At 40.0% G+C, this 12516-nt stretch overlaps 1 protein-coding gene across 4 annotated transcripts in view; it reads left to right on the top strand.

Moving 5' to 3' along the window:
• Positions 1-12516, top strand: part of LOC126399121 (rho-associated protein kinase 2-like) — a 51370-nt gene that overhangs the window by 22310 nt on the left and 16544 nt on the right. For all 4 annotated transcript variants that reach the window (XR_007570856.1, XM_050058928.1, XM_050058927.1 and 1 more), the window contains exons 9-18: positions 720-879; positions 2152-2248; positions 3251-3330; positions 5119-5167; positions 5259-5394; positions 5752-5843; positions 6087-6333; positions 8431-8537; positions 8730-8889; positions 11582-11742. Coding sequence is in view for 3 of the 4 variants with exons in the window: in XM_050058928.1 (XP_049914885.1) it covers positions 720-879; positions 2152-2248; positions 3251-3330; positions 5119-5167; positions 5259-5394; positions 5752-5843; positions 6087-6333; positions 8431-8537; positions 8730-8889; positions 11582-11742 (1289 nt within the window). In the remaining variant the exon portion in view is untranslated. The remainder of the gene's footprint in view (positions 1-719; positions 880-2151; positions 2249-3250; positions 3331-5118; positions 5168-5258; positions 5395-5751; positions 5844-6086; positions 6334-8430; positions 8538-8729; positions 8890-11581; positions 11743-12516) is intronic.

Below are 12516 nucleotides of genomic sequence, written 5' to 3'. Positions count from 1 at the left end.
AATTTCGGGTTTTATTTCAGAAACAAGTCCTGTTTCTCCTTTGAGTCCAGGAAGATACTTTTTGCTGCTACATTTTTACTGATCCTGGATTATGGTGATCTGTTGTACATGAATGCATCTGCACATTGTTTGTACTGCTGAGTCAACTGCTGAGTAAACTCCCTTCATACACTTGTACTTTGATTTAACAGAGATCTGACTGTAGCTATAGTCTGAGATCTCAAGATTTAGTTTTGCTGTCTGTTCCCAGTGCATGGACTGAGCTGGGAAAGAAAACTTTTATGTGCTCTGCTCCTCTCACTTGGAATAACCCTCAAAAAAAGTTGAAACTACATGAACTGGTCTCTCTGTCTGACTTTAAAGCTCTCATGAGTACAAGGATGAATGAGTCGGTTGGGTCTTGTCATTGTGTATAGGTGTTCTAATCTTTCTACGTGTTACTGTGTATCTTATGTTTTTTATTGCGTGGTTGTTTGGCTGTAACTTTTTGTGTGCTGCTGTCTTGGCCAGGTCCCCCTTGTAAAATAGATTATTGATCTCAAAGGGACTTTACTAGTACTTCCATGAGTACTTTAGGTCTTCACAACAAAGTAACAAGAACACAAGTCTGTGTCAGAGGAACTTAGGCATGTTAACATGGCCGCTTATGTAAAACATTATCCTTCTTTTTGCTGCTCCTTGACTCTCTCTGTCTGTCTCTCTCTGTTTCTTTCGTCCAGCTGTGGCTCCAGTCGTGCCTGAGCTGAACAGCGACATAGACACCAGTAACTTCGACGACATAGAGAATGATAAAGGAGATGCTGAGACCTTCCCTCCACCCAAAGCCTTTGTGGGCAACCAGCTGCCATTTGTGGGCTTCACTTATTTCAAGGAGGACCAGTAAGTTTTTTGTCCTGACGTCTTCTTTGAGTATTTTACCTCAATGCTTTTGTCAATGTATTTTTGGTAATGATACAGGGATTGGAACAAAATGTTGCTCTCATGTGTGGGAACTTTCACAGGAGCCTTTAGGCACAGGAACCAGGTTTAAGGACAGCGCTGTGCCTAAAATGCAAGAGGCAGAAAAAGACAGCTTCACACCCATACCATTTAATACAGCCTTACACCAGTCAGACACTGTATGCCTGTTCGAGCTCCACACTGCTGCCTTGTTCTGACGGCCCCCTTTTTAAATGCCCTCTTTGCTCATGATGGAGAGTAGTTTTTGAAAGCCTGGTCTCGATCAGTAGGAGAGGTGGTAAAAAACATTTTGGATTTATGATCCTACAGGGCTTTAATCAGCAATGTTTTAACCTGAAGGCGTGTTTTTAGTTTTTAGGCATATATTTATGGAGCTTGGGATGGAAGTACGTGTGTCAAAGCCATTTCTCTTTCACATTAATCTGACTAAAGAGAGTCAAGGGCAAATCAGTACGAATTTAAGTCAGTAGATCCAGCACAGAAGTGTGGTTAAAAAAACAGAGAAGCTGGAATACATGAATATTAAGCAGGTAATAAAAAGGATAGCTTTAGATCAGCCTTCCTTGGATTTTAGACATAACTTTTCTGAAATCGTCTTCCTTTTTGTTTTGCAGGATGTTTGCGTGCATGTCCTGTTTTTGAATATTATGAGAAGCATGCAAGAACTTTTAAGCTGAAGGGAGCAAATTGTCTGAAAATGATGATAAAATTGCTTCAGATTTCTCGGTCATTATGCTGCCATGTGGCAGAGTCATGTAATGATTCACAGAGATAGCTGCCCACCATTACAAGTCCACCACCATGGATGGCGACAGATAGTGTGGGCTAGAGGCATCCTTCTCCAAAGGTAAACCCATCCAGATGTTAGACAGAGCCTGAAAGATCTTCAGACCTTATTGCTTTTTTCCACAGCGCCACAGTTCTCTGCTCCGTGCGTGAGGTTATGGGTCTTAAGTGATTTCTGAGTGGTTGTAATAAACCAATAAATGTGATGTGTGTCTTGGTGAACGTTCAGCTTCCCTTTGACCACCCAGCTGGCATTATGGATCTGGTTAGGGTGAAATACGTCACTTGGTTGCAGACAGTTGGACGTGGGGATAGTGTTGGATGTTGTCAGGGCTGGAAAGACTCCGCAGGTAAACTCAGTTACAGATGTTTATGGCTCTCGTCTGTTTCTTCTTTCTCTGTTAGGCTGCTGAAGGGAAGTAACAACTGCTCTTTGGAGGAGTCAGAAGACATTAAGGAAAACTCTGAGGATAAGGAGAATTGCTCGGACAGCAAAAAAGAGGTAGGTGATTCTTTATGTATACATATATATCTTATATTTTTATGTTGTGTATAGGGAGAGGACTGGAACATTACAGCTAAATCAGTGAAAAGAGAGGAAGGGAGAAATAAAGGAGGCACAAGTACAGTTCATTATGCATCTAAAGGGTTTAGATAAAACAGAAAAAATTATTAAAAAGTTTAGATGAATATGGGGCAGCCTCTAGGTCGGCAAGTAGTGTCCGTCCTAGAGAGTCCTTTGCAACGGCTCGGGTTTGATTCCAACCTTTGGCCCTTTCCCGCATACCATGCCTATTCTCTCTCACCCCTTCCTGTCAATCTCTAGCTAAATAAAGGTAATAAGAGCCCCCCCCCCAAAAAAAGTTGAGATGAACATAACAGTCCCATTTTTCACAGTATTAATCCCTCGTGTCCTCCTGAAGTTAGAAAGTGAAAGTAGTTTTCTCCATATCTCCATAGAGTTGATTATGTTGATAAGGTCAGATTTTTTTTTTTTTGCTTGCAGCCATAAAATATTTCGAAAGGTATGTGTCACTTTTACTGATGTTTTTAAGAATATTTCCTATGTATAAATACATTAAAAAATATATATATATCAGTTTCAGGCCCTGAGACTAAATTTCTCACTTCTCTCCAAAAAGGCTTCACATTTAGACAAGACCAAAAACTATGTGAATGGTCCGCCGAAACCGATCCACACTTTCTTTAGCAGGAGGAAACACCTCATATTGTTCCAGCAGAATTCTCTCCACAACAAGAAGTGGGTGGGAGTTTGTTTGCTTCATGTTTGTTTCCCAAACATGAAGCCATGTTTCCTCTGATATTACCATGTTAGTTTCCTTTTCCCAGCGCTGCTTTATGTAATTGTTTGAATAGAGGTGGGTGTTTTTGTGCGTGTGATCTTAAAATTCTGGTAACAGAGGAGAGATAAAAGACATAAAATGACCGTAGTACTTAGTATTAATAGTATTTTAATTTTCTGGTTGTCTGTTTGTCTGAGCAGCTGCAGAAGAGGCTTCATAAGCTGGAGGAGCAGCTCGACCATGAGATGCAGGCCAAAGATGAGCTGGAGCACAAGTGCAAGTACGACCGGACTAAAAACACAAACTATGCTGAGCACCATTAGTGATTTTTTTTTTTTTAATGCAATTTAATGCGTATTTGTAATTCTGACATTTCAAATGCAGCTGCAGCTGGTTCATCATCTGTGAGTCTTAACACAGTGTAGGAGCAGAGTAGTAATATGGCGTGAAAGTGACTCAGTCTGTCTGTCATCATCTAAAATTGAATGAAATTAAAGGATATTTGTACAGCATTAGCATTAGGGCCTGGACACCACGCAGTGCGAGGACCCTATTGTAATCCAAGAGATTTTCTTCTTCCTCCAAATGAATTGCTTTTTTGGGGCGCTTAACATACTAGAAAATGTTGATATTTTATTGGTTTCATGCTCAATTGCGAAAAAATAGCTCAGTAGCGCCCTCTACAAAATTTCTCTGAAGCAGCCCCTGAAGCTGGTTTGACCTACATCTACGAAAATTGGTAGGCACGTGTAACGTCCCAAGACGTACAAAAAAGCCTCTTGGAGCCATACCCTATACCTAACAGGAAGTCAGCCATTTTGAATTCTATGTGGAATGTTTGTGCATTTTTGGCCATTTCCAGGGGTCATACTTTGACGCCTCCTACAGATTTGATCCGATTGACTTCAGATTTGGTGTGTACTAGAGTGTGTAAAGACCTCGGACATCAAAAGCTGCTTAAGCTTGAGTTTTCATCAACCTGTGTGACCGCAGTGAGGTGTCAAATGTCAGTGTTTTGCCAGTAAACAAGAAGTGGTTTGTAACTCCAGCATACGTAGTCCAATCTGCCCCAAACTTGACATGTTTTATGAGGCTCCAGGCTCAAACCCAACTACATGCATAGTAGGTGTCATGGTGATTGCGCCGCCTACTGGCAACAGGAAGTAAGACTTGTCAGACAATTATCTTTTGATTTACCTGAAATTTGCATTGTGAGGTCTTCAGTGGATTCACAGCAACATGACGTATGATTAGTGTGTTCTCCAGCGCCACATAGTGGACAGAGAAATGGCACAAAATGTGAACTAGGTCATTCCACACACACTCTATGAAGCATCATCTCACTTTCATAGAAAAGGACAGACGTGTCAGCCAGCATCCTGCCAGCACCAGTTTACCAGAGGTGCGAGGGCCCGTTCGTCACTGCTTGCAGCTTTAAATTTTATCGGCTCCAATATTTTCCCTTTTTTGTGTAAAGAATTGCATTCTGTAGACGTTCAAACTTTTACAAAACAGCCTGAGATGTCTTCAGAAAAATATTTCCTCTCTGCTGTGACTTCTTTTTGTAGCAGCAGTGTGGACATGAGTTGTCATTTTTTTGCATTGCACAACTGTCAGAGAAACATGCTGGCATCAATAAAAGGCACCGATAGCCCTGAAGGCATAAGATTCCAAAGGATTGGACAATGTGGAAACAGTTCTCGATTTTCATCCCTTTTTGTGCGTGTAGCATGTTTGTATTGATCAAAACCACATTCATTTTGAGACACTGGCGTATTTAAGAATGCAGAACACGTCATCACTGCAAAGACTGGAATTCATTTTGTATGATATCAGTTGTATAAGTCAGGAAATGTGTTTGATAGCTTTGCACAACAGGAAATGAAATCCATTCCTACAAAGTTGACGTTTTCAGAGTTTCTGATGATGGTAGAAGTTAAAAAGAAAAGCACTTCAGCACTGTCCCTCATTTAAGTAAAGGAAGAATCGGTTGCTGATCTGGTGTCTGTGTCTGCTGCCTCTTAATTCGATGATTTTTGTCTGCAATCAAACTCTTCTTTTTCCCCAGAAATGCCACCAACCGTTTAGACAAGCTGGTCAAAGAATTAGACAAGGAGGTAAGACCATTTCCACCATGTACCTGATGTGATGTGATAAAGTCAGTAGTTCATTCCACTCAGCATTCATTGTGATTTCCTCTCTGATCAGATGAGCAGCAGGCAGAAAGTGGAGGCCTCGCTGAGGCAGCTGGAGATGGAGCGAGCTCTGCTGCAGCACCAGAGCGCCGAGAACCTGCGCAAGGTGGAGATTGAAACTGACAGAAAACGCGGCCTGGAGAACGAATGTAAGCACCTGGGGAATATCCTATCCAAACATTAGGCTCGAGACTCCCGAATAAGAGTATAAAAAATGCATTTTAACTCTTTAAATGTTTTGATTTCATCACACGCACAGAAATAAGCTGACAGTATATTTATGTAGGTCTCAAGTTGTTTTCATTATCATATATTTTACTTGCAAAATTGTCCTTACGTGTCAGACTGCCTATTAAACCCATTAACCACAAGGATGCCTGGGAGCTCTCGAGCACTGTTTATGCCACAGTATATATTCTATATGGTTGTACATGCTGGCTATCAGTGGGTGGATGTGTTATATCACACGCTGCGTTAACTCTTTTACTTGTGCGTGTTCTCGTTAGTGAACAACCTGAGGGACCAGCTAGAGGATCTTAGGAAGAGGAACCAGAATTCCCAGATCTCCAACGAGAAGAACGTCCAGCTGCAGAAACAAGTGAGAGGAATCTTTTTTAATTTCAACTCTCTTGATGTTTCTCTATGTTGCTTCGCTGTAGTATTTGTACTTATGTAAATCAAACATGCTAATTTGATAATCCATATTCAAGCAAGCAAATGTGAATGCTGTTTTCATTATTCCCCTTCTTTCCCCTCGTTAAATCCCTTTTAATTTTGTTGCTGCGCTGACCCAGTTTAGCCTGCAGGGAAAAGTTTCATCCTGTCTGTTTCTCATCTGCAGCTCGAGGAGGCCAACGCCGTGCTGCAGGCTGAGCAGGAGGCGGCAGCGCGGCTGAAGAAGAGTCAGGCGGAGGCACAGAAACAGGCTCAGAGCCTGGAGGTCAGCCTCAGGGAGATGCAGGAAAAGTGCAGCCAGCTTGAAAACAGCAAGATGGAGCTGGAGAAGCAACTGATGGGGCTGCAGGCCGAGCTGGAGGAGGAGAGAAGAGACCGTAACCTCGGGAAAGAAACTATTACTGACCTGCAGGGTGAGACGTGGCTGTCGATTACTCATTGGACAAGGATTGAAATAAGCTGTTCCAAGTAGATTAAAAGCAAGACTATCAGTGTTGAGAGAAGAAATATATCATTCTTGGTCTTATGAATAAAAATAGTTAAATTTATAAGCAATAAACACATAATTGTTAAGTTCATTACAGTCGGTAGAGTTGTTGCTACAGCTTTACATGGTCACAAAAGTTACCAAAAAAAAATAAAAATTGAAAAATTAATTAGAATTAGAAAAATAAAGTAAAAAGTTATTAAGTGTCACAAAAAATAACAAAAAAAAGAAAAATGTCACACAAAAATAACAGAAAAAGAAAGAAAAATAATAGTAAAATGTTGTTAAAAAAAAGTTGGAAAAATAATACTAAAAGGTCAGAAAAAAAAATCTGAAAAAATATTACAGAAATGTAAAAAAAAAAAAAAAAAGGTAAAATTTTGTAAAATGTCCGAAAAATATGACAGAAAAAAATATTAGAAAAAAACTGTCAGAAAAAAATATTTTTGAAATGTAGGAAAAATAATAGAAAACTGTCAGAAAAAAAATCAGAAAAAATATTAGAGAAATGTCAAAAAAAAAGGAAAATTTTGTAAAATGTCAGAAAATATTAATAAAAAGTAATAGTGAAATGTCAGAAAAAAATATTAGAAAACTGTCAGAAAAATAAAAGTAAAATGATGTAAAAATGTCAGAAAAATATCTGTAAAAATTAGTAAATTGTCAGAAAAAATATTAGGAAAATGTTTGGGAAATATTGCAACAATATTAATAAAAATTTGGAGAAACTAGTCCATACCCGGGGAAGTGTTAAGAAAGAAGAAATCAAAAACAGTATATTAGAGGAGATGCAAAACAGCGCAGGCGTTTTCGAAGTGGTCTCTGCGCATGCGCAGCTCGCGCTGATAATGGTGCTCACAGTATGAATGGGTAGTGGACAAAAACGCGAATATAAACAGTAGAAATGTGGGAAAAATGCAAAAACGGCATCGTGGCTGTCTGCCCAAGATGAAAGCCTATGTGCAAGTTCAGAGAAGTAGGTCAAAGCAGTGAGGAGGAAAACGGATGATGACAGACGGACGGGCGGACAGAGGGACAGAGGTTTCTCCATTTAATAGTAGGATGTAGGAAAAGTTTTAGTCAAATGTTTGGAAAAAAATAGTAAAATGTCGGAAAATATTAGTAAAATGGCATATTAAGTATTTGTTAAAAGTTGAGAAAATGTCTGAAAGATATTAAATGTTCAAGTCTCACTTTAATATTCTGTTTATATGCATATAGCCTGCACACAGTGGTTTGAAATAAACCATATGCAGAAGAAAAGCACTGTTCAGATACAGCTGTTAATTTTTTTTTCAGCAATCACCACCTTAGCATCCAGCCAGCCCTTATTTACAAGCCTTTTATATTGCAAACATGAATGTGTCTATTAAAATGTTATAAGGTTAGCAGAGTTAGAATGTACCAAAACAAAAAGATGAATTCGCTGCCATAACTGCAGGTAACCATCAAACTGTGATCTTCATGGGCTCATTCAGTAAACATCTCGTCAGTAGCAGGAAAAAAGCATTACACAACTTGGAGCAGGAGGTTGGACATGGTTATTGGATGTGAATCGTTTTTTGGATCAGTCCTTGGGAAATATCAGATCATAGGTGGAAACATCTGTTCAAAAGGCTGCGAGTGAAGCAAGAGGCTGTGAAAGCCAGAGCCGGACCAGAGCCAGCACCTCTTGTGAGACGCTGTTTGGAAACTTAAACGTGCTGAGTCCGTGCAGAGAGGCCAGTGGCTGAGGTCAGAGGGGACGTAGTCAAACAAAAGTGTTGCCTGTTTGCTGCAACGCCTCGTGCTTTTTTTTTTTCCTGGTAAAACTCTCCATGTGGGCGGAGGGAAAATAAACATAAACTGTGTTGTTTTTCGTATATTAGAGGCTGAATGTGTGCAGCAGCATTATGTAATGTCTCACCTAGGATCAGGTCTGTTGAAAACTGAACCATTCAGGTGCATTTTTTTGTAGTTTTGCATTCGCTGCACGTCCTGCAAGTTCTCCTATAGTCTCCCTGTTCTCATCTCTCCACCTCAGGACGTATCTCTGGCCTGGAAGAAGAGGTGAAAGAGGTGAAGGCATCTCTGTCCAAGGTCAAGACTGAAAAGAAGCAGCTGCATGAGAAGATAAATGAGCTCGAGAAGGTTGGTAGTCATTTCAGTTTGCTTATTCCCAATGTGAAAAGACAGTTAAGGCTAGCCCAAGAGATATCTCGTTGTTCCCCAGCATTTTGAAAACTTACTTTTGGCTGCTCCCATGCAATGAGTTGATTTAATATGAAACAGTCCTATGTAACGATAGCCATTAGAAACCCAATATCCCCTTTGATTCTACAGGCGAAGAGCAACCAAGAGATCGACTTGACGTTCAAGCTGAAGTCGCTCCAGCAGAGTCTGGAGCAGGAGGAGGCAGAACACAAGGCCACCAAAGCCAAGCTGGCAGATAAAAACCACATCTACCAGTCCATCGAGGAGGCGAAATCAGAGGCCTTAAAAGGTGAGGAGCTGGAGGGAGAACCAAAGTGTGAAAGATAACTTTTGGATTTTTGGATTTCTTCGTAAACACTTGGTGGTAGGATGTTTTGTTGCATCTCTCACCGCTAACTTTTTTCACCACGTCAACAAATAACGGATCTATATAACGGTTCTGGCTTTGTTTCTTGACTTTTCCAGCTCTGCTTTATGTTTTCATGTTGTCAGTCCGTACTAGTCTCTATATACAGACTCTACATTCAGTGAATGTAGAGTCTGTAGGCAAACCCCGGAGATCTTGCCTCTGGAAGAAGAGCGGAAGAGCCCTGGTTTCCGGTGCTAGGCTGTTTGTAGTCCGTGTGATATTGATCAATCACATTTGAGCCGGCTGCAGTTGTTGCCAGGTTAAACGGTCTGTGCGGTGAACTAACGAGGCGGAACATAATTGCCTTCACTGCAAACTCTGAATCCATTGCAATGGTTCAGCATATTTACTTATATATAAACATCCATTGCAATGGTTCAGCATATTTACTTATATATAAACGGAAGTCGGAAACGGAAATTCGCCTTCTCAAACCTGAATGCCAAAAAATCGGGGGTCTGCCCCCATCGGCTGTATCGCTGTCTGCCGGAAGTCAGACGCCGAATACAGCCGATGGGTTCCGAGAATGAGTCCGTACAGAGATACGCCTGTGCGTACGTATGTCTCAGGATATCTCAAGAATGCCTCAGAGGAAATTCTTCAAATTTGGCACCAGTGCCAACTTGGACTCAACAATGAACTGATTAGATTTTGGTGGTCAAAGGTCAAGGTCACTGTGGCGTTGCATCTATCTAATTCTTTAAATGCAATATTTCAAAAATGCCACCAAATTTGGCACAAACATCCACTTGGACGTAAGGATGAACTGATTAGATTTTAGTCGTCAAATGTAGGGGTCGACAGATAATCAGCCTGGCCGATTATCGTGGCCGATATTGTTATTGGTATCAGTGATTTTTTTTCCCACCAATTTGCCGATATACAGTTTTGTTTTCCTTAGCTACGCTGTTTGGCCCCTGGCGTGCTTCTCACTGCCTGCACGTACCACTCTAGGCTCTTAAAAGCAAACTCATGATCTACCTTTTTACCCTGGCTTTTAATGGAGCTCTCCTTTATTTTTATTTTATTTTATTTTATTTTAAATTTTGTATTTATGATTATTGTGGGTTTTTTTTATTTATTAATCTGTTTTTATTTAGCTGGCATATTCTTCAACTTCGTTACTGTTAGTTACTTAATTACTGTTAATTCTGTGTCAACTACGATTTNTGTGAATTTTTAGAGTTATTGGTATCAGTGATTTTTTTTTCCACCAATATGCCGATATACAGTTTTGTTTTCCTTAGCTGCGCTGTTTTGCCCCTGGCGTGCTTCTCACTGCCTGCACGTACCACTCTAGGCTCTTAAAAGCAAACTCAAGATCTACCTTTTTACCCTGGCTTTTAATGGAGCTCTCCTTTATTTTTATTTTATTTTATTTTATTTTAAATTTTGTATTTATGATTATTGTGGGGGTTTTTTATTTATTAATCTGTTTTTATTTAGCTGGCATATTCTTCAACTTCGTTACTGTTAGTTACTTAATTACTGTTAATTCTGTGTCAACTACGATTTTTACAGCAGACATATATCGGTTGTAAATACCAGCTATCGGTATCTCTGTTTCATAATAATCGGTATCAGTATCGGCTCGGAAAAAACCATATCGGTCAATCCCTCGTCAAACGTTACTGTGACCTCATAGAAACGTTTTGGGCCATAACTCAAGAATTCATTTGCTAATGATGACAAAGTTTCACACAAATATGTAATAGATTAAAATGATGTAGTGATGACATTTTATATCCAAAAGGTCAAAGGTCAGCTTCCCTGTGACATCATAATGTTCTGCAGAAAGCTGGCCATTACTCAGCCTCACAACTCAGGAACAGAAGGGGAGACATTTGGAATTGGTGACTCTAATGTTGGGTGTCCACCTTGAAACTGTCATGACTGTGTAGATCTTGGATGATGCCAGGTTGAAGATGTGTTTGAAGCATCCATATTTAAGACCATTCTGTGCAGCAACATTTGAAGTATTCTTTAACAGTCATAGCTACATATGAGTCTGGACAGACATGGATGTAAACTGAAACTGCAGCTTGACTGGTTCGCAGAGGCAAACAACCACATGGCTTTAATTCTAGTTTCTGTTCCTCCTCTTTCCAGTCCATCTCCTTCCACCACTTATCCACGCTTAGCCTCTAGTAAATCAAAATTCACATCGCAATCTGACTTGTTACGCAGTCACAGCTGTGTGTTAATAAAGTGTTTTACAGCTTTCAATACAGCTCAATCAGTGGCAATCAAGGACCGGAGCGATCTATTTAATAAACTGTATCTTACATTAACACAAATATTGAGATAAAAAAACAAAAGAGCACAAGTATTATCTATAATGGGGGCCTGATTGATGGAGTAGACCTTGGACAAGCTGCAGTTCTTGAAAGGAAACTTACTGGCCGGCCTTCAACAAACAATGTTTTACTGTGGTTGTCTCTTCGGGCACCTGGCCATTTATCTGGCGCTCCTAGCAGGTTGAGTCAAAGGCAGAAATTGTTTTGTCAATACTGTGATATTGAGCGCAGGATAAATTACCCTCCTGATCGTTTCCCTGGTTGTTTCGTTGCAGAGATGGAGAGCACCCTGCAGGAGGAGCGTAGCCAGAAGCTGCAGGTGGAGGGAAAGCTGCTGCAACAGGAGAAGGACCTGTCCATGCTGGAGCGCGACTACAAGCAGGCGCAGCACAAACTGGAGGAGCTGCAGGCACAGAAGGCCAAACTTTCTGAGGAGGTGCGTCTCTCTCTTCATTAATAAATCGCTTGATAGACAATTATAAATTATAATACATTGATAAATGTCTCCGAAAATGGTGTTATTCAGGCCTTGACCAACGCTTAGCTGAGCCTAGTCAGGTTTGATAGTTGGTTTGTTTTTTCCATCTTCTATTTATTTCAGAAAAGTGAACAATCAATAAGTAGCAACGACCAAGGGCTGAACATACAAACATAACAGTACACTGAGGGTCATATCAAATCTCCACATCCCTTCCCTCCACCCAAGACAGTCCAGTACTGATCACCACTTCAAGTTTTCAAAGCAAAAAAAAAAGTAAAACAGAAACCAAATGTCGTGAAAACCACCACAGGCCTGTTTTTTTTGTTGAGTTGATCTTCAAGGTAAAAAATTGTGATATTTGGTCTATGAACAGCTTAAAAGTTGGAGGAGATTTGTTTTTACCAAAGGAGAAGTATGCATGTCTTAGCAAAATATGTTCTAGTAATAGATACTAATTTTTATTGAATTGAAAATCAGTCGTATCGTTTACTAAATAGGATCAAGGGTTTAAATCAAATTCTATTTCCAAAACTGATTTAGTGAAGTCGTGAATCGACTCTAGAAAGTTGTCAGCAGATCGCATCACCAAAACAGATGCATGAACATTCCGTCTTTCGTTTTGTATCTAGGACAGTTTGAAGGAATGAATGAATGAATTGATTACTTTATTTCAAGCAAAACATCATCACAATATTTCAAACTTATTTACAGCTATTAATAAACATACAA

This window comes from Epinephelus moara, chromosome 12 (assembly GCF_006386435.1).
Source record: "Epinephelus moara isolate mb chromosome 12, YSFRI_EMoa_1.0, whole genome shotgun sequence".
Classification (NCBI taxonomy): Eukaryota; Metazoa; Chordata; class Actinopteri; order Perciformes; family Serranidae; genus Epinephelus; species Epinephelus moara.
This window is presented reverse-complemented; position numbering and strand designations above follow the sequence as displayed.